This window comes from Rhinatrema bivittatum, chromosome 9 (genome assembly GCF_901001135.1).
Source record: "Rhinatrema bivittatum chromosome 9, aRhiBiv1.1, whole genome shotgun sequence".
NCBI lineage: Eukaryota > Metazoa > Chordata > Amphibia > Gymnophiona > Rhinatrematidae > Rhinatrema > Rhinatrema bivittatum.
The window spans coordinates 60,269,726-60,296,236 of record NC_042623.1 but is presented as its reverse complement, the minus strand read 5'-3'; the positions used below and the strand labels follow the sequence as shown (position 1 = coordinate 60,296,236).

At 47.1% G+C, this 26,511-nt stretch overlaps 1 protein-coding gene across 2 annotated transcripts in view; it reads left to right on the top strand.

Annotated features, from left to right (window-relative positions):
* The window catches only part of C9H12orf40 (chromosome 9 C12orf40 homolog), a 272,504-nt gene that overhangs the window by 41,572 nt on the left and 204,421 nt on the right, over positions 1–26,511 (top strand). For both annotated transcript variants that reach the window (XM_029617064.1, XM_029617065.1), the window contains exon 2: positions 1,526–1,565. In XM_029617064.1, the coding sequence (XP_029472924.1) occupies positions 1,526–1,565 (40 nt within the window). The remainder of the gene's footprint in view (positions 1–1,525; positions 1,566–26,511) is intronic.

The following is a 26,511-nucleotide window of genomic DNA, read 5'->3' as shown; positions in this document are numbered from 1 at the left end:
GGCTGAGGGGGGATATGATAGAGGTGTTTAAAATCATGAGAGGTCTAGAACGAGTAGATGTGAATCGGTTTTTTACTCTTTCGGATAATAGAAAGACTAGGGGGCAGTCCATGAAGTTAGCATGTGGCACATTTAAAACTAATCGGAGAAAGTTCTTTTTCACTCAACGCACAATTAAACTCTGGAATTTGTTGCCAGAAGATGTGGTTAGTACAGTTAGTATAGCTGTGTTTAAAAAAGGATTGGATAGGTTCTTGGAGGAGAGGTCCATTACCTGCTATTAATTAAGTTGACTTAGATAATAACCACCGCTATTACTAGCAACGGTTACATGGAATAGACTTAGTTTTTGGGTACTTGCCAGGTTCTTATGGCCTGGATTGGCCATTGTTGGAAACAGGATGCTGGGCTTGATGGACCCTTGGTCTGACCCAGTATGGCATGTTCTTATGTACTTTGTTTCCTATCCTTTAGTTCAGGGGTTGAGAACCCCCTACTTTAGCCAGTTTCTAGCCCACAATAGGATATTCCTTCCTATCCCATAACTTTTTAATTTTCTGATCAGTCTCTTGTGAGGGACTTTGTCAATTGCCCTCTGAAAGCTCATTTACACTATAATGAACCAGCTCACCCTTGTCCATATGTTTGTAAACCCCTTCCAAAAAATCTATCAGATCTGTAAAACTAGATTTTCCTTTACTAAATCGATGTTGGCTCTATTTCATAATCCGGATGGTCACTAATGGTTTTTACCATTTTGCTCAGCATGCTCATTGGTCTGTAGTTTCACAGATCAAATCCTGGAGCTCTTTTTAACAAGGGATGTTATGCTGGCCATCCTCCAATTCATGGGTACTGTAGTGGATTTGAATGAGAAATTAGAGCCTACTAATATTCTTTCAGAACTCTGGTTTGTATATTTTTTATTTTTTATTTATTTATTTAGATTTATATTCTGTTTTTTGCACTTTTTTTCAGCACTTCAAAGCAGTAGGCCGAGAAGTAGTGAGTTACATTAATCTGTACCAGTAAATATCAGGGATTGCAATACTGTTCTAAAATCATTTTGGGTTAATTACGGTTTTAGTCGCCTAAGCATCAAGAGTTTACTGTATCCCTTTTGTGATTGCCTTTTTAATCCATGCCGAACAGTTGTTTGGAGGTTGCGGAATATAAAATATTAAAATAAATATAATAGATTAAACAATGTATTTGATCTCCTGCAAGACTTTTGATGAAAGGAACACATTGCTGAAGCAGGGATCGAGGAGTCCAATAAGGCTTGGGAAGAGTTAGTGCTGTAGGGTTCAGATTCATTGGGACCCGGGGGTGGTGATGTGGCACCGAAAATAACAGTGCCTTGGGGTGGCATCTGCTCAAAACCTTCACTGGTAATTGTGAAACTCAAATTTTCCTTCTGTTGCCTTAATTTTCTTCTGATCATATTATCTCCTTGAGAGTGTAATTTTGTAATTATTCTGTCTACAAAAAGCATGTTTTGATGGGTACGTTTTTTTTCCTATAGGACCAGGATTATGCTTAAACAGGAAAGGAGACGACAAAAGGTAGTCTGCTTTTATATTTTAGTATGCTGCTCTCAGGCCTATATATTTGCCTATTCCACTGACTGTACACATGATCAAACTGCCTGCATTGGTTTACATTTAGTGAGTACTTTTTCTTAGTGGGGCTTTGCATCCCCTCCCCAAAACTAGCCCACCACAGCTCAACCAGGGAACGTGCCCTCTCCATAGCCGGACCCTCCCTGTGGAACACCCTCCCCACAGACCTAAGACTCAAACCAACAACACAAGCCTTCAAAAAGAAGCTAAAAACATGGCTTTTCCAAAAAGCCTTCGCAACATACTAAGGACCTCCATCACTCATCTCACTCCCTCCCATCCCCCCTCCTTTCTACCCTTCTACCCTTCTCTCCTCCTTTCCCCCTTCATCCCCTCCCCCTCCACAGACTCAAACCTTACTTTGAAACCCAATTATCGCAGAATGTTAAGCTTCTATTTACCTAAATGATGATATGAGTCTCTATATACCTAAATGATGATAATAAGATAAAGTTATCTTAATAGCTTGTTAAACTACTCTCCCCCGTTATGTTCTCCAAGTTCCACACCCTGTTACAATGTAACCCACTTATCTCGTTTCCATGTAAACCGATGTGATAACACTTGTTGAATGTCGGTATATAAAAGCAAATAAATAAATAATAATCAAACTAAGACTACACTGGTGATTTTGCTTTAATTGCTTATAGAAAAAGAATGCATAGAGATTTGTGCTTTTTTTTCTGTAGATACTTTTTCAAGGCAAAAACAATGCACATAGTTTGGGAAATCAAAAATTGTGTGTGAGATTGTAGCTTAACCTAACCCTCTCTGCATGAATGCCTGAATAGTATGCAGCTAAAAGTAAGCGTTTTTTGAAAATTGCCAATTTCCACTGGTAAAGCTTTGAAAATTGAGCAGCCTGTATTCACTTTGTGGTCCCTTTAGTGAATTCTACACTTTGTCTACCCCAATTCAATTCTGTCACTTTCTTAGCATCCAGTCATATGAATCCAGAGTAAGTGGGTTTTGCATTCCTACCAGCAGATGGAGATGGAGTAAACTGATGTCATAGTATATACATCCCTGCAGTTAGATCAGCCTGCCAGTATTCTCAATCTCCAGCAGATGGTGGACATGCATCTCACTGGGGATTGCTTCATTTTAAAATAAAGGAGAATTAAGGATAACATTTGCCCTGCTCTCCTACGGTGATATCAAATGGTCCCTCTTCCAGCTGAGAATTCCTGAGGTGATTCCTGTGGACCTCAGATGTGTGTCTTGGACCGGTAGCTGTTTTTGCTAGCATGGACTTAGCTGCTTGAGCAGCTGAAAGGCAGTGGGTGCAGGAAGCAGAGTGTGGTGGTAACGACACATGCCCTCTTTCCCCCTGCAGCCGGAGACTGTCTCTGTGCTCAGACGACTGAGCTCCGGTAAGTTTAAAAAAAAAAAAGAAAAAAGAGAGAGATACAGAGAATTAGCAGGAGTCTTTTTGTTGTACAGGGTTTCCTCCTCCCCCAATCTCCATGCTTGGTGCGTTGGCCCGACATTCGTTCTGCTCTGTGGGAGGTCGAGGGACATGGGCAGCTTGGCGGGTTGACCAGCTTACTTAGGCTAGGCTCCGCTCCGAGGCTTTTCGCTGTGTGTTGTGTAGTAGGCTGCAACAACTTTTTGTGCGCTTTCTAAAGCTGCCCTCTATAAGATTGTTGGTCCGGTGTGTGTGTCTCGCTGTGCATCCAGGTTGCGCTCCCAGTTTTTGGGCACACAGTGGGGCCTTGTAGTCTGTGCGCCCATGTTAAGCAAAGCGTAGTGGCTGTGCGTTTACCTATGTGTACAAGTAGTACTGTGCGGTTAGTTTTTGGCCACTTAGTAAGCGCCTAAGTGTGCGCATAAGCATTGGATGCATAATTTCTAGGCACCTAGTTCAGCGCCTATCTAAAAAACTAAAAAGAAACCAAGCTAGATGCATGCCTCCGGCTGCTCGGTGCATTGTCAGCCATCATGGCACCTGTGCCTAAGAAGCCTAAGCATCATTCTCTTTGCACTGCTTGTTACATATGAGCATCTCAGCCAGGAGTGCCCACTGATTTGTGCCAGCGCTGTTTGGAAGTGCAGGGTGAATTATCTTCCTCTGATTTCACTAAGCCTGGTTCTTCCCAGCTGGATGTGAGTCTGGGTAAAGATGATTCAGGTGGGGTACCTGATTTTGGATCTCCCTTAACTGGTTCCTCAACAGGGGAAGGTAGCTTAGTGACTACACCTCAGGTCCTCCCAGTCTGGATGCTTCTACTTTTCATGGGTTGAATTTTTCAGGGGTTGCAGTTCTTTCTTCAGGCATAGTCCTCTGCCCTGTCCCATACTCCTAGAGCAGAGGTGCAGGGGAAAAACCTTGCCTGGATTTTTTTGTTGGGTGCTGGAGTACTTCTGGAGCAGCAGTGGGTCCTCTGGATGGAGAGCCGGACGGCACGGATGATGACACCAATCCTGCCTCTCTTGAGGAAGGTGAAATTCCCCTGGCTTAGAACCATATGGGACTATGTTGCAGTTCTTTCACAGAGATGATCTGCCAGCTCTGATTTCCCAGACCTTGAAAATTGCTGAGAGTTCCTGGGGCAGATTTAGTGTCTGAGCCAAAGAGGAAATCCCATTTTGGTTTCCTTGCATAAAGCCTCTTGTTTTTTCCCCGTGATGGAGGCCATTCAAGAATTAATTGATCTTGAGTAAGGCGCCCCGGAGGCTGTTTTCAAAGGGGGTCGGATTTTGGAAGGCCTGTACCCTCTGGATCCAGTGGTAAGAGAGCACTTATGTTTTTCCCAAGGTGGAAATGCACTTGTGTGTGCTGTCTCCAAGCAGATCACTATTCTCGTGGAAGGAGAAGCGGCCTTGAAGGATGCTCATGCTAAAAAGATTGAGACTATCCTTAAGCGAGCATTTAAAGCAGTGGCAGTTACCTTGCAGATCGCTTCTTATTGTTCTTTGGTGGTTTGCTCTTGTTTGCTTCTCTTCCAGGAGGTTGATGACTCTGGGGTAAACTCCAGGGCAGTTGTGGATCCAGCTGCTGTCTTCTTGGTGGAGGCAGGCTGTGATTTTGTCCGCACTTCAGCCAGAGGGGATGGCTTTGATAGTAGTGTCTAGGCGTCAGTTATAGTTGAGAAATTGATTGGCTGATGCGACCTCCAAGGTTAACCTCACCAAATTGCCCCTTAACCGGCTCGCTTTTCTTTGGTTGCAAGTTGGAGAAACTGGCCAATAAATGGGGCGAATCTTTGGTTCTTCATTTGCTGGAGGATAAGAAGCAGGCGCAGTGCTCCCTTCACATGAGAGGTCGTGCTAGAGCAGTGGTTCTCAACCTTTCTAATGCCGTGACCCCGTAATACAGTTCCTCATGTTGCGGTGACCCCTCGCCCCGCCCTCACAGGGCGGGGTGAGGGCGGGACGAGGGTGGGGCTTTGGTCATGGGGGCGGGGTTATGGATGGGGTTGGATTTTAGTGCATATTTATTTATTATGACATTTATAAACAGAACCACCATTCCTCATAAAACAATACAATTAAGAAACATAAAGCATCAGTTATAATAGTAAAACCATACTAATAAAAGAATACTTTAAAATTACTGATAAATAGAATTTCTATTAATTAAAATCATATACATTTTTATAATTTCCCAAACACCAATAAAATATTTCAAAACAGCACATATATCAAATAACACACAATAATTAAAACTAATAAGGATTTTAAAAAGCCCCTGCTGTCCATACATGGGAGCTCTTGATTTCCAGTCACCCTGATATTGTCGAGGATTAGGAGGTTATCCTCTCTCTCACACACATACTCACATGTCCATTCTCTCTCACACATATACTGTCACATACATACACATTCATGCTCTTATATGCACCATAACCTCTCACAGACACTGACACACTCTCAGGGTGTAAGACACTCTCTCCCCCCCCCCCCCCACTCACACACACTCTTACTCCCCTGGATTTTCTCATACACACTCATGCTCTCACTCTTACTGGCTCCCTCACAACCTCAGAGCCTCTCAGATAAAACTCTATGCGGCAGAAATAATGCTGAATGTTGAGAATTGTGTTATGCAGACTAATCTGGAAAATGCACTAATTTCTACATGAGTCATAATGAATCAGTCCTCAGCTGCAGGCTTCAATTGATTATCCTGGCTCCCTTTAATAAGTTTAATTTAATGTTTGCCAAATACAGTTCATGTGTAACAGCAATCCTAATTCTCCACCAGATCAAGCTGATTTCACATCCCACTTCATACTTTGTCACCTCCAGCTGAGTCAAACAATTAATCTAATTACTGCCACTGCTGCCACGTGGCTATTGGGGAGGCGCTGATTGCTGCTATTGGCACCAGTGTTGCCAACCTCGCTTATTTACCACGAGATTGGGCTTCTTTTTGTAGTCATTCGCGGTTTTTTTTTCCGATTCGCGGGTTGCTTTTAATTGGGCTATTTTTTCTGCCAGTCGTGTTTTTTTGGGCTTGTTGGGCGGGACTTGTGCTCTGAATCATGTTACAGTGATTAGCTGCTGCGATGAAGCCTGTCCATAGCAGGCGCACCCTATCCCTATATTGCAGCAGTAAGCCAATCAGAGCAGGAGCTGCAAGCCTTGTTGATGCACACGTCAGGAGCACATTTTGTGGGCAGACCTAGCCAGCACTGCACAGCATCTCACATGGGCGGAACGGGAAGAGCAGCACGGCATTGGAGCGCAACAGCAAAGGAATCCAGTGTGTGTAGCTACAGCCAGGTAGCAGGAGGGGAGGAATTAGGATGTAGGGAGGGGGAATGAGTGTGTGGGAGGCCAGAGATGTGCTTGGAGGGGTTAGAGAGGTGGGAATGAGTGTGGGGGCCAGAGATGTGCTGGGAGGGGGCTGGGGAATGAGTGTGTGGGGGGCCAGAGATGTGCTTGGAGGGGGGGAATGAGTGTGTGGGGGGCCAGAGATGTGCTCGGAGGGGTTAGGGAAGGGGGAATGAGTGTGTGGGGGGCCAGAGATGTGCTCGGAGGGGTTAGGGAAGTGGGAATGAGTGTGGGGGGCCAGAGATGTGCTCGGAGGGGTTACGGAGGGGGGGAATGAGAGTGTGGTGACCAGAGATGTGCTGTGAGGAGGGAATCAGCGTGTGGGGGGCCAGAGATGTGCTCGGAGGGGTTAGAGAGGTGGGAATGTGTGTGAGGGGCCAGAGATGTGCTTGGAGGGGGCTGAGGAGAGAGGAATGAGTATGTGGGGGCCAGAGATGTGCTAGGAGGGGTTAGGGAGGGGGGAATCAGTGTGTGTGGAGCCATAGATGTGCTCGGAGGGGTTACAGAGGGGGGGGGAATGAGAGTGTGGGGACCAGAGATGTGCTAGGAGGGGTTAGGGAGGGGGGAAAGAGTGTGGGGGCCAGAGATTTGCTTGTAGGGGGGTGGGGAGGGGGGTATGAGTATGTGAGGGCATTAACTGCTATAAAAAAATAAAATGGTTTTTTTTTACATCTGCTTCCCTTTCTAATTTTTTGCCATTTCCTTTAATATTGCCTTTTTTTCTATTTCTTTTCTCTCCACCTGTCTTCTTCCCTCAAACACACAGTCAGGTTCTCATTCTCACATGAATTTCTCTCTCACACACACATACACAGGCTCTCACTGGCACAGGCTGTCTGAGTCTCACACACAGGCTCTCTCACACCCCCACATGCTGCCTTGCTCAAGCACAGGCTCTCACTCTTACATGCTGTCTCTTGCACACACACAGAGGCTCTCACATGCTGTCTCTGCAAACACACACAGTCTCTCAACTCATCTCATACTCGCACACACCTCTCTCTTACCTCTGGGCCTCTTCTTTACGGGTTGCCACAGGATGGGCTCTGCAGCGGCCCTAGTCTTCCCGGCCCGCTGCTCCTCTTCTGCACGCAGCTGAAGCGCCTCCTCCTTCCTGCCCGTGCGGCTCCGGCAGTGTTGCCAGGTTTTCATGAACGAACAAGCACTTTTTTCCAAAAAAACAAGCCCAAAACACATGAGATTGAAACATTTTATTTTTTTATAGCAGTTAATGCCCTCACATACTCATACCCCTCTCCCCAGCCCCCTCCAAGCAAATCTCTGGCCCCCCACACACTCATTCCCCCCCCCCCCAGCACATCTCTGGCCCCACACACTCATTCCCCCCCCCCAGCACATCTCTGGCCCCACACACTCATTCCCCCCTCCCAGCACATCTCTGGCCCCACACACTCATTCCCCCCCCCTCCCTCCCTCCCTCCCAGCACATCTCTGGCCCCACACACTCTCATTCCCCCCCCCTCCCTCCCTCCCTCCCAGCACATCTCTGGCCCCACACACTCTCATTCCCCCCCCCCCAGCACATCTCTGGCCCCACACACTCTCATTCCCCCTCCCCAGCACATCTCTGGCCCCACACACTCATTCCCACCTTCCTAACCCTCTCCAAGCACATTTCTGGCCCCCCACACAATCATTCCCCCCAGTACATCCCCAGCCCCCACACACTCATTCCCCCCAGTACATCCCCGGCCCCCACACACTCATTACCCTCTCCCAACATACTAACTCCTTCCCTCCTGATACCTGGCTGTAGCTGCACACTCTGGATTCCTTTGCTGTTTTTCTCCAACGCTGTGCTGCTGGTCTTCCCGTTCCGCCCACGTGCGATGCTGTGCTGGCTGGGTCTGCCCACAAAATGTGCTCCCGACGTATGCATCAACAAGGCTTGCAGCTCCTGCTCTGATTGGCTTACTGCTGCAATATAGGGATAGGGTGCGCCTGCTATGGACAGGCTTCATCGCAGCAGCAGCAGCCAATCACTGTAACAGAGCACAAGTCCCGCCCAACTTGTGCTCTGTTACAGTCCGCCCTGATTCAGAGCACAAGTCCCGCCCAACAAGCCTGAAAAAACGTGACTGGCAGAAAAAATAGCCGCGGACCGGCAAAAAACCCCAACGACCCGGTACCGGTGGTTGGGGACCCTGCTTTAGGCGACCCCTGTGTTGTGGGCGTTCGACCCCCGCCGGGGTCGCGACCCCCAGGTTGAGAACCGCTGTGCTAGAGGATTCAAACATTTTCAACCCTGTAGAGGATCGACCTTCAGAGGACTTGACTCTTTGGTGAGTCTCAGTCCTTTCATCCCCAACAACCCAGAAGAGGTGCAGGCTCAAGTAGTGGAACCTCCTGAGCCTCCCAATGAAAGTTTGCCAACCCATCCCCAGGAACAAGAGATAGGGGGATGCCTCTCTCTCTTTTATCAGAGGTGAGTCAAAATTACATCAGATCAGTAGGTCCTGGAGGTGATACGAGAGGAATGTTTGCTGGGGTTTTGCAGTGTTCCTCGGGACATGTTCATGGTGTCTACCTGCCACTCACCACAAAAAAAAGCAGGAAGTAGAAACTGCCTTGGCAAGGCTCCTCAGTATGAGGGCTGTGGTCCCAGTGCCCACATCTCAAGAAATTATGGGGCAATTTTCAATTATTTTGTTGTACCAAGGAAGGAGGGCTCTTTTCGTCCCATCCTGGACCTCAAAGGCATCAGTCATTATCTGCGACTGAAGCACTTTCGCGTGAAGACATTGTGCTCTGTGATAATGGCCGTGCAGTTGGGGGAAATTCTTACCTCTCTGGATCTGTTGAGGTGTATCGCCACATTCCCATCAGACTACAACATCAACGCTTCTTGTGGTTTGCAGTTCTGGGAAGCCACTTTCAGTTTCAGGTGCTACCTTTGGTCTGACCACTGCTCCTAGAATCTGTTCCAAGGTAATGGTGGTATTTGTGGCAGAGTTGAGGAAGGATGGACTCCTAGTACACCCTATTTTGGATGACTAGCTGATTTGCACCAAGTCGCTGGAAGAGAGTTGCCTGGTGATTTCCCTGTTGCGGGAGCTTGGCCGGGTGGGAACCTAGCCAAGAGAGGTCTTCAGCCTACTCAGTCGTTGGAATACCTGTGAGTTCAGTTCGACATAAAGCAGGCCAAGGTGTTCTTGCCGGAAGTTCAAATTCAGAAGTTGCTAGCTCAACTCTGTCTGTTGTTAAACACTCTGTGCCCAACCGTATGGTTTTACCTGCAGGTCCTTGGCTTAATGATGGTGACCCTGGAAGTGGTGCCCTGGGCGAGGGTGCATATGCATCCCTCGTCAGCGTTCCCTGCTGTCTCAGTGGAATCCACAGTCTTAGGACTATTCGATTTGGCTCCGCCTGCTGATGGAGGTCTTCTCGTAGCTGCAGTGGTGGCTGTAGGTGGATCATCTACGGAAGGGAGTTTCACTATCCCCTCCGGACTGGCTAGCCTTGACAATGGATGTGAGTCTCCTTGGTTGGGGAGCTCACTGTCGGGAGCTGATGGCGCAAGAGAGCTGGAGTGCAGAGAGTCTCTCTGGAATATCAATCGCCTGGAAGCCAGGGCGGTCTGGTTGGCATGTTTACAGTTTGGCAACAGACTGCAGGATTGCTCAGTTCACATAATGTCAGACAATGCACGACTGGCTTAAACAATCGACAGGTACCAAGTGTTGCAGGAAATAAATCATTTTATGGAATGGGCAGAGGAGCATCTCCAGATCTCGACATTGCAGGCTAAGACAACATAAGAGCAGACTTTCTCAGCAGGGAGAGTCTAGACCCAAGAGAGTGGGCATTGTCAGATGAGGAGTTTCAGCTGATTCGGGATCACTGGGGTCTCCCATTCCTGGACAGGTTGGCAATTTTGTTCACTGTGTAAGTTTTGCGATACCTCAGCCGCAGAAGAGATCTGAGGTCATTGGGGATCGATGCCCTAGTGCCTAGTGCAGGAGTGGCTGGAAGACAAGATGATTTATGCCTTTTCTCCATGGCCAATGTTGGGCAGATTGATTTGAAGGATTGAATGCCACAGAGAGATGGTGCTCTTGGTTGTTCCAGATTGGCCCAGGAGACCGTGGCATGCAAATCTGTGGAGGTTCCTGGTGGATGCACCTCTTTGACTTCGGCACACAGGGACCTATTGCAGCAAGGGCCTGTCCTTCATGAAGATCTTACTTTATTTTGTCTTACGATATGGCCCTTGACGGGACTCGCTTGCTGAAATGATGATACTTTGCGGCAGTGATGTCTGCCTTGCTAAGAGTTAGAAAGTTCTCCACTTCCTTGGCCTATGTGTGGATTTGGAGAGAGTTTGAGGCTGTTGTGAGAATCGCGGTACTTTTCCTTGTTTGGTCAAGATACTGTTCATTTTGGAATTTTTGCAGGATAGCTGAATAAAGGCTTGGCCCTCAAAGAATAAAGGATACAAGTAACTGCTTTCGCTTGTTTCAGGGGTTTGGTCGAGGGTGGATCCTTGTCGGTTCATTTTGATGTGGTCCGTTTTCTGAAAGGAGTGGAACATCTTCGTCATCCTTTGCGTTTCCGGTGTCCCTATCGAGTCTCTATTTCATTTTGGATATTTTGGTAGGCCCTACATTTCGATCACTATGTACTCTGCCTTGTGGTTTCTGACCTTAACAGCAGTGTTCTTATGGCAAATTGTTCTGCACGTAGGGTTTCCGAGCTGCAGGCCTGGTCTTACAAGAAGCCATTTCTCTTTTTACTGAAAGTGGTCTCTGAGTTTCAATTCAACCAGTTTGTCTCCCCGCCATCTCTGGTCAGGGAGAGATGTGTAGAAGAGTGTATTCTGTTGCGGCCCTTGGATGTCAAACAGCATATTGTCAAGCAGTAGAAGAGGACCGGAAGGCTCATCTGCATACTGCTCCCAGCATCCCCCGGGAGAGGAGTCCAGAAGTCACCGCAAGCGATCCAGGGATTGACTTCCACAGCCCCAGCTTCCAGAGGCCCCGCACCCTTTGCAGTAGAAGAGGACCGGATCAATTTAATGGTGGTTAAAGAGGTTTGGTAAGTATAGCTTTGGGAAACTTTGGACTTATAAAAGTTTGGTGAAAGGTGAAATAGAGAGAGATATTCTTTAGAGTTTATGTGTGTCTGAGGTAATAAGCAAGCCAGAGATAGTTAATTCTAGTGCCTGTCTTTCCCACCCACTCAACCCTTGATTTTTAGGCAAGAGATTGATTGATTGATTTATTTAGCGCTTTTCTATACCGGCATTCAAGATAAAATCTCATCATGCCGGTTTATATTTAACAGGGGGGTGAAAAAATAAATAAATGAATAAATTAACAAATTGTAGCAAGTGAGAAGAGAAAACTCTGCAGTTACAATAAAACAGGGGCGATTCGAAACTGGGAGGAGGAAAGTCTAAAGGAATTTAACATAGAGAGCAATTATTTACAAAGTTCTAGGAAGGTCTGATTGTGGATGTCATTGAATTGCGGTTAGGTTGGTGTCTGGAAAGGCTTGTTTAAACAACCATGTCTTAAGCCTTTTTCTGAAAGTTAGGAGGCACGGTTCTTGACGTAGATCTGGTGGGATGGAGTTCCATAGAGCAGGTCCTTCTGTAGAGAAACCCCGGTCTCTAAATGTTATATGATGAGACGTTTTGGCTTGGGGTACATGTAATGAATCTCTGTAAGCTTCTCTAATGGGTCTGGAGGAGGTATGTTTTCTGAATGGGATTTGAAGGTTAAGTGGAGCATGGTTATGGATGGCTTTATAGATAGTGGTAATGGACTTATGAATGATTCTGTAGTGGATTGGCAGCCAGTGTAGGTCTTTAAGGATGGGAGAAATGTGGTCTCTTCTCCTCGTGTTTGTTAGTATTCTGGCTGCCGCATTTTGGACCATCTGAAGAGGTTTAGTGTGAGATGAGGGGAGGCCTAGTAAGATAGTTACAGTAGTCTAACTTAGAGAAGATTATAGCTTGCAGAACTGTTCTGTAAGCTTGCAAGTGAAGGAGTGGTTTTATACTTTTCAGGACATGTAGTTTATAGAAGCAGTCCTTAGTTGTTTTGTTGATTAAGGATTTTAGATTTAGCTGGTTATCTATAATAACCCCTAAGTCTCTTGCTTGGGTGATATGAAGGTTTGTTGGTGTATTCGTAGAGATAGTACTGTTTTCTGGGGAGATGAGGAGGAGTTCGCTCTTAGAAGTATTTAGAATTAAGTTTAAGCTAGTGAGGAGGCCGTTGATTTCTTGAAGGCAGTTTTCCTAGTATTCAAGAGTTTTAGTGATGGATTCTTTAAGGGGGATCACGATCTGGACATCGTCGGCGTATAAGAAGTGTTTTAGGTTCATTTTGGATAACAGCTTGCAAAGTGGGAGAAGGTAAATATTGAAAAGCGTGGGGGAAAGGGAGGAGCCCTGGGGAACTCCTAGTGAGGAATGATGACGGTGTGATTCTTTATTGTGTATTTTGACCTTATATCCTCTGTTGTCGAGAAATGTTTAGAACCAGGCCAATGCAGTGCCTGTTATTTCTATGTTTGACATCTGGTTTAGGAGCATGGAGTGGTTCACGGTGTCAAATGCAGCCGAGAGGTCCAGGAGAATCAGTAACAATGAATGACCTTTGTCTAGGCCCAAGATGAGGTGGTCTGTCAGGGATATGAGTAGGGATTCTGTGCTTACTGCTTTTCGGAATCCATATTGGGTGGGGAACAGAATTTTGTAGTCTTCGATGTAATCTGATAGTTGTGTGTTGACTAATTTTTCCATGACCTTGGCTATGAATGGAAGGTTGGAAATCGGGCGGAAGCTATTGGATCTATAGGATCCCAATAGCTTTCTCATTAAAAATCAATCAGGGTCTTATCTAAATCATACTATTGTACCAGCCCTTATTGAGAGTTTAATCATCCCCTTGTAGGACACTAGCTGATTAATTAGTAAATTCACCTGTAAATTTAAAGTACTTTAATTCCAACTCCCTTAGTATCCTAAACTGAACTAGGAACTCAATAAAACTAAGATGAAGGCAGCAGTTCAGCAGCAAGAGGGGGGCTTTCCAGACTTTTGCATTGAGTGTCACATGTATGATTTGTTTTACCCACCAGTGAGAGGTTGTATATGTGCACTCGGTGTAAAGAGCTCCTGGCTCTCAGGGAACGTGTCCGATCTCTGGAGGCTAGAGTAGCAGACTTGGAGGAGCTGAGTCAGACAGAGGTATATTGATGACACCTTCAGGGACATAGTAGCCAAGTCCCAAATCCAGTGTGGCAGCCCCAGTGCTGCCTTGGATCAGAAAGGTCTCCCAGTAGGAGAACATCTCCCTGGTGTAGAAGGAAGTGATCCTGTAGCAAGGACCTGTTCTCCAGGTGATGTATTGTCCTCTCAAACTCAGGACCAGTCTCCCAGGGCTACTGCTTAGGAGGGAAGGGTTAGGCCGGCCATCATAGTTGGTGATTCAATTATTAGAAATGTAGATAGGGTGGCTGGTGGACGTGAGGACCGCCTGGTAACTTGCCTGCCTGGTGCGAAGGTGGCAGACCTCAAGCGTCACCTAGATAGGATTATAGACGGTGCTGGGGAGGAGCCGGCTGTTGTGGTACATGTGGGCACCAACGACATAGGAAAATGTGGGAGAGAGGTTCTGGAAGCCAAATTTAGGATTTTAGGTAGAAAGCTGAAATCCAGAACCTCCAGGGTGGCATTCTTTGAAATGCTTCCTGTTCCACGTGCAGGTCCCCAGAGGCAGGCAGAGCTCCAGAGTTTCAAAGCGTGAATGAGACGATGGTGCAGGGAAGAGGGATTCAGTTTTGTTAAGGAACTGGGGAAACATTTGGGGAAGGGGGAGACTTTTCTGAAAGGATGGGCTCCACCTTACCAGAGTGGAACCAAGCTGCTGGCACTAACTTTCATAAAGGAGATAGAGCAGCTTTTAAACTAGAACAAGGGGGAAAGCAGATAGTCACTCAGCAGTGCATGGTTTTGAGAAATGTATCCTTGAAGGATATTAATGAAACAGGAGAGTTAGGGCATCCCAACAGAGAGGTTCCAATAAAAGCAAAAGTAGTCCATGTGCCTATATGTAAAAAATCACCAAAGCTAATGATTTCTAAATTTTCCCTAACAACTGAAAAGCAAGCTGTTAAAACAAATAAAAAACACACTTTGATATGTTTGTACGCCAGTGCCAGAAGTCTAAGAAGTAAGATGGGAGAGTTAAGAGTGTATAGCAGGAAATGATGAGATTGACATAATTGGCATCACAGAGACTTGGAAGGAAGATAACCAATGGGACAGTGCTATATCAGGGTTCAAATTATATTGCAATGATTGGGAGGATCAACTTGGTGGGGGTGTAGCACTTTATGTCCGGGAGGGTATAGAGTCTAACAGGATAAAGATCATACAAGAGACTAAATGCTCAGTAGAATCTATATGGATAGAAATCCCATGTGTTTTGGGTAAGAGTATAGTGATAGGAGTATACTACCGTCCACCTGGACAAAATGGTCAGACAGATGATGAAATGCTAAAAGAAATCAGGGAAGCTAACCAATTTGGCAGTGCAGTAATAATGGGAGATTTTAATTACCTCAAAAGAAAACATTGTATCACAATTTTTGAAACTTAATATTCATACACACTATAGTGTCGGCCAATGAATCAGTCCTGGAACCCTTTTCCATCTTTCTAGATAAAATTCTCCAACCATACATACCAAAGGCCGTTTCTTATATTAAGGACAGTTCAAGTATGTTAAAATTCCTTGATACAGTTCAGTTGACACAAGATTGCCTTTAGTCACTTTGGACATTGAATCACTCTATACAGTAATTCCGCAAAATCAGGCACTGCTGGCAGTTACTAAAGTATTAGAAACACGTTTGCACCCTAAAAGGATTCCAATTAGTTATATCATTGAATTGCTTGAACTAGCATTGAGCAAAAATTATTTTATGTTCGAGGACAAATTCTATTTGCAAATTTGGGGCACAGCGATGGGGGCTGCGATGGCCCCGGACGTGGCAAACATTTTTGTAGCTATGTTTGAAGCACTACATATCCAAGGATGTAAGTGGACCCCATACTTAAAATGTTGGAAAAGATACATTGATGACATTTTTGTCATCTGGGTAGGTCCCTCATCAACTCTATGGGGTAGATTTTAAAAGCCCTGCGCCGGCGCGCCTATTTTGCATAGGCCGCCGGCGCACGCAAAGCCCCGGGACGCGCGTAAGTCCCGGGGCTTGCTAAAATGGGCGGTCCGGGGGCGTGTCTGCAGTCCGGGGGCGTGTCCGGGGCGTGTCTGTGGTCCGGGGTGGTCTGGGGGCGTGGCCGAGTGCCCCGACACAGTGGCCTGTGTTGGGGCCTGGCTAGCTGGCATGCGCAAGTTACACCTGCCAGCGGCAGGCGTAACTCCATCGAACAAGGTGGAGTGGGGGATTTAGGTAGGGCTGGGGGGGGTGGGTTAGATAGGGGAAGGGAGGGAAAGGTGGGGGAGACAAAAAAAAATTTCCCTCCGAGGCCGCTCCGATTTGGGAGCAGCCTCGGAGGGAATGGAGGCAGGCTGCGCGGCTCGGTGCACGCAGGCTGCCGATTTTGCGCAGCCTTGCGCGCGCCGACCCTGGATTTTAAAAGATACGCGCATATCTTTTAAAATCCGGCGTACTTTTGTTCGCGCGCGCGCTGTTCTTTAAAATCTACCCCAAAATGAATTTCATGCCTGGTTAAATAATTTAGACTCTTGCCTTAAATTCAGCATGAATTTTCATCATCATCAAATTTCATACTTGGACATATTAATATCCAGGAATGGCCAGAGTATCAACACAAGGATATTTTGAAAACCTAATGATCGCAATAATTTATTACGTTTTGACAGCTTTCATCCTGCCAGTTTCAAGACCAACCTACCAGTCGGCCAATTTCTTCGCCTAAGGAGGCTGTGCACCAACCGTAATGAATTTAAAAACCAAGCTAAGCACATGGCCAATCGCTTTCTACAACGGGGGTATCCGGTACACTGTGTTAAGACAGCATATCGAAGAGCCTTGTATTCAAATAGGGATTACGTATTCCTGCAAAAACCACCGGGACAAGACTCAAACCCCCAGACTGTAGTGTTGAGACATGCATTGATGTCAGCCTCTATCAGTAGAGCCATTAGGAAGCACTGGGGGTTTCTTCAACAGATTCACCCCTTATTTAAGCAACCATTAAGAATTGCATATTCAAGAGGCAGAAATATTAAGGATTACGTCGTTCGCACTAGTTGCTATAACCCTATTGAGAATTTGGAGCCATTCAAACCATACACCAGATGCATGTGTTGCCCTCTTAAATCTACACAGACTAACATCATTACAGCAATGGGCAGAGTGATAGCCCTACCCAAGTTTTCTTGCCATTCCACATTTGTGGTCTATGCTATCTTTTGCCCATGCCCCTTGACATATGTGGGCATGACAAAACGTCAAATAAGGATTTGTTTAACTGAGCACAAGTGCTGCCTTAATACAGGCAGGCTTGAGGAACCTCTGGTTGCTCACTTTAAAGAATGCAATCATGAATTCAAGGATATTAAGTGGACAATTTTGGAGGTGGTTAACCAGCATTGGAGAGGAGGAGATTGTCTGAGCCTCTTCATTCTATGTGAACAAAAGTGGATTTTCCTTTTGAAATCAGTCACCCCGGGTGGACTTAATAAAGAAATTGAGTGGTTTCACTTTATGTGATTTCCTGATTAAATCAGGGTCAAGTCTGGTATCAGGTGAGATCAGTGAATTAGCCTATAAATCAGACTCGTTCTTGGTCAGCTACCTGCTTACATGCCGAGACTGGAAATGGAGATAGGTCCAGTAAGTGAATTTGACCGGCGTTTTTCCCAACTGTGTGAGATGTGCACGTTGTAAAACAGTTTATGAGTGATGCTATAATGGCTATGCAACTAAAAGTGTTTTAATTTTTAGAAATACTTTGAGGGACCTCTGTAAAACTACTATAAATGAAGCACTTAGTTCTTCCCGCAGCAGCACTTTGTGAAGTATCGGAATTGCGCCGGGCGGTGTGAGTCAGCACAAGATATCCTTGAAGCAGCGGCCTGCGAAACGCGCGCGTCGGACTTCTAACTCTGACAAAAAATAAAAGGGAAGTAACATTCTGTGTGTTAAGAAAAAAAGCAAAAATGCAAAAAAAGTTAAAAATTTCTGTGCAAATAGTGGACTATTGGACCTGTGATTAAAAAGGACCCACACAGGTGCAAAAACACAAGTGCATACTTGCAGCACTGTGGGTGTTATGAAGGTCTCTAATTCATGAATGAGAAGTGTGTGTGAATACTAAGTTTCAAAAGATAAAGAGATTGATAGCACCTATAAAAAAAACCCAAAAATTGTGATACGTTTTCTTTTGAGGTTACTCAAATCGTTGTTCAGTGGACAAAGAGATTCATCTTTCATTAGATTTTAATTACCCCAATATTGACTGAGTAAATGTAACATCAGGACTTGCTAGAGACATAGGGGCAGATTTTTAAAAAATATGCGAGCGCGTACTTTTGTTCGCTCACCAGGCGCGAACAAAAGTACGCTGGATTTTATAAGATATGCACGTAGCCGCGCGTATCTTATAAAATCCGGGGTCGGCGTGCGCAAGGGGGTGCACATTTGTGCAACCTGCGCGCGCCGAGCCCAGCGCAAGCTGCATGTTCCCGCCGAGGCCGCTCCGATTTCGGAGCGGCCTCGGAGGGAACTTTTCTTAGCCCTCCCCCCACCTTCCCCCCACCTTCCCCTCCCTAACCCACCCCCCCCGGCCCTATCTAAACCCCCCCCTTACCTTTGTCGGCAAAGTTACGCCTGCTGAATGCAGGCGTAACTTTGCGCACATCGCCGGCAGCCCCGCTCCGTCCTCTGGTCCCGGGGGCTGGTCCGGAGGCCTCGACCACGCCCCCGGGCCGGCGCCACGCCCCCGGGCCCGCCCCCAAAACGCCAGGGCCCGCCCCCGAAACACTGCGTCGTTTTGGGAACGCCCCGGACACGCCCCCTCCCGCCCCTTTTCGAAAGCCCCGGGACTTACGCACGTCCCGGGGCTTTACGCGCGCCGGCGGCCTATGCAAAATAGGTGCGCCGGCGGCCTATGCAAAATAGGTGCGCCGGCGCACGGGCCTTTTAAAATCCACCCCATAAAGTTCCTGGATGTAATAAATGACTGCTTCATGGAGCAGTTGGTTCAGGAACCAACAAGAGAGGGAGCTATTTTAGATTTAATTCTTAGGGGAACGCAGAATTTGGTGAGAGAGGTAACGGTGGTGGGGGCCACTTGGCAATAGTGATCATAACATGATCAAATTTTAACTAATAACTGGATGGGGGACAATAAGTAAATCTGCAGCTCTAACACTAAATTTTAAAAAGGGAAACTTTGATAAAATGAGAAAAATAGTTAGAAAAAAACTGAAAGGTGCAGCTGCAAAGGTTAAAAGTGTTCAACAGGCATGGACATTGTTTAAAAATACAATCCTAGAGGCGCAGTCCATATGTATTCCGCGCATTAAGAAAGGTGGAAGGAAGGAAAAACGATTACCGTCACGGTTAAAAGGTGAGGTGAAAGAGGCTATTTTAGCCAAAAAAACATCCTTCAAAAACTGGAAGAAGGATCCATCTGAAGAAAATAGGATAACACATAAGCATTGTCAAGCTAAGTGTAAAACATTGATAAGACAGGCGAAGAGAGAATTTGAAATGAAATTGGCCATAGAGGCAAAAACTCATAATAAAAACTTTTTTAACTATATCCAAAGCAAGAAACCTGTGAGGGAGTCGGTTGGACCATTAGATGACAGAGGGGTTAAAGGGGCTCTTAGGGAAGATAAAGCCATTGCAGAAAGACTAAATGAATTCTTTGCCTCCGTGTTTACAAATGAGGATGTTGGGGAGATACCAGTTCCGGAGATGGTTTTCAGGGGTGATGAGTCAGACGAACTGAACGAAATCACTGTGAACCTGGAAGGTGTAGTAGACCAGATTGACAAACTAAAGAGTAGCAAATCACCTGGACCGGATGGTATGCATCCTAGGGTTCTGAAGGAACTCAAAAATGAAATTTCTGATCTATTAGTTAAAATTTATATATAACTTATTTAAAATCATCCATTGTACCTGAAGACTGAAGGGTGCCCACTTTAACCCCAATATTTAAAAAGGGCTCCAGGGGCGATCTGTGTTGCGATCCCCCCTGCTGCTGCGCTGCAGGAGGTCTCTTACCTTCCTCCAGAGGCCGCTCTGAAGCCAGGGCCTCGCCTGCGCATCATCCAGGACTTGCTCCAGGGCCTGAGAGGCCTAGCTGCTCCTGAGGCATGCCGGTGGCTTGCAGCCTCAGTGTTTGGACTTCCTGTTGGGCGACGCCCTTCCCTAGGGGCTGGCCCGCAGCTCTCTACCCTAGTTATAGGACCAGCGGTGGGCGGTCCTGGCAAGCTCCTCCCAGGGAGTTGCCTTCTACCTCCAGTATTTAAGGACTTTCTGTTCACTGTGTCTTGGCCTTGGATCTGAGCATTACAGTTGCCTGTAACCTAGCCGATCCAGGTCCTCCATGTTTGATGGCGCCTTGTCCTGTCTCTGCTTGATGTTCCTGATGTCCAGTGTCTCTGCCTTGATGCCTGTCTCTGACCCTGCCTAGATGTTTGTTCCTGTGCCTGCCAGCCGTAAGGGCTTCGGATGTGAGTTTCCCAGCATCGGAGTCCTGTTCGCCTGGGTCTTTCCCGCGCCCTCCTTCTCAGCGTGGTCCGCGACCAGCCTCCCAGGGCTGTGTAGGGCGCGTCTGGGACAGGGTGGTCCGTGACTCAGTCCCACGGGTGGGCTGAGTAGGGCGCCCTGATGGACAGTGCAATGTTCCCGTCCAGCCTTGTCTACAGTGTCTGCTTCAGCCCGTACCCTGATGTCTTCCTCTGCCAGCCGAGGGGGCTTCGGATGTGAGTATCCCAGCATCGGAGTTCCTACTCACCTGGATCCTTCTAGTGTCTCGCTTCAGCCCTTGTCCTGATGTCTCCGTCTGCTTCAGCCTGTTTCTGCCCTGTCTGATGTCGTCTGTTTAAGGACTCTGTCTGCCCTCGCCTCTGTCCGGCCTGCTGCCCATTGCCGTTCCCTGCGGCAGGTCCGAAAGGGCCGGGAACAGTCGGAGGACCGTTCATTAGTCAACTTCTCCGTGTTGGCTACCATGGGCATGCAGGTCCGGCTGAGGGCCGGACTCCCTGTTTCTGTTCCTGCCTGCCTGGCTCACCATGCCTGCTCAGCTCACCTCCCACGGTGTGGCCATGGGCTCCTCCTGGGGTCCTGCCGTGGCCCAAGGGCTCACCACCCGCCCGAGACGACCGCGCCCGCGCGCGCTCGTAACAATCTGGGTAACTATAGACCAGTAAGCCTGACTTCAGTGCCGGGAAAAATAGTGGAAACTATTCTAAAGATCAAAATCGTAGAGCATATAGAAAGACATGGTTTAATGGAACACAGTCAACATGGATTTACCCAAGGGAAGTCTTGCCTAACAAATCTTCATTTTTTTGAAGGGGTTAATAAACATGGCGCATTGGAGCACGATGCATCAGCGCAGGGTGCTTCAGACAGTGCATCAGGAAGAGCTGTATCACCAGATGGGGCATCCCATCATGATGTTCTCAAAAGAAAGCATTCCAGACATCACAGCTCCAAACGTGGTGCGCAAAACATGCGAAATACTACGCTCAACTTAAAGCTCCAACACCTGCCTCTGCACAATCTTCAATTCAAGACCAACACCATGCCAAAAAGACAGCAAAAACAAAACATCTCCAGCCGTCTGAATCTCCACGAACAGATTCTGAAGTAGAAGTGGTCTCTTACTCTAACCACGACTCTTCAGGTGCAGAAAGCTCTCATTCTGATTGGTCTTCTCTTAGTCGACCTCAATCACTCCATCTCCCAGAACCGCACTGATCTTCTGAGGACTTGCTTCTAGGAGCACTGCCTCCACCTCCATCCCCATTTCCAGGACCTTCACAGCATACCCTCGCATCAAAGGCGATGTCACAAATTTCATTAGCATTGAATACTTTTTTCCAGGATCTGGAGGCCGCACATCCTCAGCTTCCAAGTCCATCTTCACCACCCTCTCCTCCGGTGATACCAATTCCTCCACGTCCAACTCAACCGGAAGAACAGACTCCAATCTCAGATCGACCGGATTCTCCACACTCACAATGATCTACGTCATCACCATCGTCATCTACTGGATTTCCGTCAGATCCTCCCGAGGGGCTTCCGGAACTTTATTCCCCTCCCGAAGATTTATCCTACGCAAAATTCATCGAAAAATTAGGATCTCTCTTAAATATTGAAACGGGAAAGTTCCCAACCCTCATGCGGAGTTTCTAGGGATTCTAAAAATTTTTGAAATGCCACCAGAACCCACAGCTCTGCCACCACATGCTGTACTAGATGCTGTTCTGCAAAAGATGTGGGAGAAACCCTTTACTACCACAGCTGCGTCAAGGAAAATGGACTTAAAATACCGTATGCGAAACTCCACGATCTATGAGTCCACACAATTACCCCACAACTCTGTAGTAGTGGAATCTGCACTACTTCGAGCCAAAAGATCAAAACTTCATGCAAATTCACCACCTGGCAAAGACCATAAATCAATGGATGATTTTGGCCGTAAGGTGTACCACTCGTCCGTGCTAGCCACAAAAATCCAGCACCATCAATTTTACGTAATCCAATATCTATTTGAATGTTTCCAGAGATTACGTCCCATATGTCTGGCTTCGGATAACTCCTTACCACAGCCATTTACAGACATTTATTTATTTATTTATTTATAATTTTTATATACCGACATTCTTACATTAAAATGCAAATCATACCGGTTTACATAAAACAGAAAAAGCAGGAAAAATATTTCCATAGTCAAATACAGAGAACATTTATAATAAAATTGTTAACAAAGGCATAAGGTAGGAACTTGAAAAAAGGTTACTTAACAGAAAACGTAAAAGAAAAAATAGTAAATGAAGCACAAAGAGTTGACGTCGGGGGAGGGGCATGGTCACACATCGCAGTCACCCATTTCCATGGAGGAAGGTCTTCGACATTTACTTCGATCTGTTTATGAATCATTTGAATCATTGGCTAGATCCTCAGCTACGGCAATAGCAGCACGGCGCATGGCATGGTTAAGAGCCAGTTCAATATGTGACGATGTCCATGACAAGTTGGTTGATATTGTTGTGAGTGAAGTGTTTAGTGGACCCTTAGGCCGACCTGTGAGAGACTGGGGAGAGGTGTACTACAGTCTCTGGAGAGTGACAGGTCGGGAGGCGGATACCAGGCAGGAGCAGAAGGTGAGGTTCACCCTGGAAGCCGGTACTCCCCCGGGAGGAGCCCATAGGAGCCCGGCCGCTGGGACTTAGGCGATCACTGAAGCTGGAGCTGAAGCAGGCAGGCAGGGCTCTGGTGACAGGCAGGAACTGAAGCAGGCTAGGACTGAAGCAAGCAGAACTGGTTACTGGAACCAGACAGGAGCTGAGGCAGGACTGGCTACTGGAACCAGACTGGAGCTGAAGCAGGACTGGCTACTGGAACCAGACAGGAGCTGAAGCAGGACTGGCTACTAGAACCTGGAACCAAGCTGGAACTGAAGCAGAACAGGTTACTGCAAGCAAGCCAGACAAAAGCAAGACTTGAGCACGGAGAGAACACAAGTCTCAGGCAGGAACGGAGTCGCTAACGCAATAGCGCACTCTGGGGCACGGAGCAACTGAGAACCGCAAGGAACCCCATTGCAAGGCAAAGTCCTGGGCTCCGCGGCGGCCTTACATAGGCTGCGGTGTCTGACGTCATCGATGAGGCGGAGCTTCCAGTGGCGGGAAACGGCCTTCATAAGCACGGATTGCGCGCGCGCCTAGGGAGAAGGCATCCAGGCAGGGCTTCTCGGTGGCGTCCCCCCCGCGGGGATGCTGCGAAACAGGCCGTAGACCCTCGGAGACGGACCGGGACCAAGGAGATAAGGGCCCAGTCGCGGCTGCCGCGACTGGGACCGCAACAGAATGCAGTATTACCCCCATCAGCGTTACCAACCACAGGCTCATCCCTCCCGTGGACGTCCGTGCCAACCACACGCTCAAAAGCAAACTCCAGCAGCTCCTCCAAAGCAAACTCTGTCTTTTTGAGCTACTCCGAGCCTCCTCCACCGCAATACATAGGGGGCCACCTTCAACATTTTTATGCCAGTTGGGAAGCGATTACTTCAGATCACTGGGTACTAAACATCATAAGAGAAGGTTACCAATTAAATTTTCTAACTCTTCCAACTCTCCCTCAAGTTTCCCCTCTAAGGAATACATCAAACCACTCCCGGGACCTTCAAGAACAGTTAGTCACTCTACAGTTGCAGAACTCAATTCAAACAATCCCAATCTCATAAAAAAATCAAGTGTTTACTCTCCATATTTTCTTATTCCAAAAAAGTCTGGAGGTCTTCGACCAGTCTTAGATTTGCGGAACCTCAGCAAACACATCCAGAAAGAAAAATTCAAAATGACCTCTCTCAAGAGTATTCTTCCTATCCTACAGCCCAACGACTGGCTATGTGTATTCCCATATACCCATGCACCCTTCCTCCTGGCAATACCTTTGCTTCCAAGTTCAGAACAACCACTATCAATTCAAGATTCTACCTTTTGGCCTTTCCTCATCCCCGAGGGTATTCACGAAATGTTTAGCGGTGGTGTGGTGGTGTGGTGGCTCATCTCCGACAGCTCTCGATACAGATTTTTCCCTATCTCGACGACTGACTGTTGGTAGCCTCGGATCCAACTACCTTGAAGACTCACACATTCCAAACAATCAGTTGTCTTCAGACATTGTGATTTATAATCAATTATGAAAAATCCCACCTGCAACCAACACAGGTTCTACAGTTCATTGGGGTGCTCATCAATACAGCGCAACAGAGAGCTTACCTACCACGAGACAGGATTCAAACTCTATCCTCTTGCTCAATGTCTATTCAATCAATCGCATGCATCGGCACGCCAAATTCTTCAGTTGCTGGGTCATATGGCAGCAGCCATCCATGTCGTCCCATACACAAGACTGCACATACGTCACCTACAATGGGGCCTCAAGAATCAATGGTCACAGTACTGGCAACCACTCTCGACCAGAGTACGTCTTGCCAAACAAATGCACACCGACATTCAATGGCGGATAAACACCAACCACCTGTCCTCGGGAGCACCATTTCAGTTGCCTCCTCACCAAATCACTCTCACGACTGATGCATCCAGAAAGGGCTGGGGAGCCCATTTAAACGACTTAAAAACTCAAGGTCGCTGGTCTCTTCAGGAGACCAACTATCAGATCAGTCTCCTGGAGCTTCGAGCCATTTGGAAAGCACTTCAAACCTTCTCTTCCCAACTTCGAGGAAAACATCTCATGGTATATACAGACAACCAGGTAGCCATGTTCTATGTAAATAAGGAAGGAGGGTCGGGTTCCTGGTTACTCTGTCGGGAGGCACTTCCCATATTGACTTGGGCAATATCGAACCAAGTCTCTATACAAGCCACTTACTCTCGGATTAGAAAATGTAACAGCGGACCGCCTCAGCAGAATTTTCCAACCACACGAATGGACCTTGAATCGGGATGTGACATCAAGCATATTCCAACAGTGGGGCTTTCCAACCATAGACTTCTTTGCCACAGAGAGCAACCGGCAGACAGACATTTTGCTCCATCTACCCAAGCAAACTTTGTTATACTCCAGATGCTTTCCTCATCCCATGGATGGAGGGTCTACTCTACAGTTACCATCCCATTCCACTAATATCCAAAACAAATAAAAAATGCATCAGAGATGCAGCAGACATGATCCTCATAGCCCCGTCCTGGCCAAGGCAGCCATGGTATGCGTATCTCATGCAACTATCCATCTGGAAAACCATCCCCAACTGTTAACTCAGGAGGGGGGATCCCTTCTTCATCCGATGCATCGATCCCTCCACCTGATGGCATGGAGGTTGAACCATCTAGGACTTCCATCTCAGGACATTCTCATTGCATCCAGAAAACCGTCCATGAGGCGTAACTATGCCAGGAAAGGGCATCGTTACTCAGAATGGTGCAAACCAAAAAGTCTAGACCCTTACTCTACAACAGTAACACATCTCCTGGAGTACCTCCACACTCTTTATGTAGCTGGTCTGGCATATACTTCAGTTTGGGTGCATATCAGTGCCATTGCACCTTTCCATCATGCTCATAATTGTTAGCGATCTCCCCACCAGGGGGGCAGAGTTAGCAATCTGTTAGCGATCACCCCGCCAGGGGGGCGGAGTTAGCAATCTGTTATGAATTAGGCTGCGGAGTTATCAATCTGCTAGCGCTTACCCCGCCAGGAGGGCGGAGTTAGCGATCTGGTATCGATCAGCTCCTCCCAAGGGGAGGAGATAGCAGTCTGATAGGCTTGGCTCCTGTAGGAGGAGGAGTTTAGCAATCTGTTATGGATCTTGCTAAGGGGTTAGCAATCTGTTAGTGCTCTGCTCCCCCAGAGGGAAGGAGTAGCAACTGTTATGCTTTGTTCCTGTAGAAAGATGAGCCAGTAACCTGTATGATCCCCATGGGGAGATAGCTATCTGATATGGATCAGCTTCCGCATAGAGAGGAGTAATGGTCTGATGTGGGTTGGCTCCCACAGAGTGGCAGATGATAATACCGCTCTATTAGTGTAAGGAGTAACACTTAGTAGAAATAGTGAATCCCTGGGCTGATGGCAGATGACAGCGCCCTCAAGTGGAGATCCTGAGAGGGACCACCGGCTAGGCTGGAGTATTGAGACAAACACAGATAGTTCTTTATTAGACTGGAAGTAGAACCGCCAGAGGTGGCAGTAGTGAGTTGCTGTGCCCGGCAGGGCTGAAGTCCCTCTGATACTGGAACTACGATCTCTGAGTTGCTGAGCTGTAAGGAGAGACTATAGGTAGTGAGTAGACAAGGTATGCTGGGCATAACCAGTGGTAGATGATACACTCACAATTGTAGATATCTGTAATGTCTTCTTATGCAACAGAGAG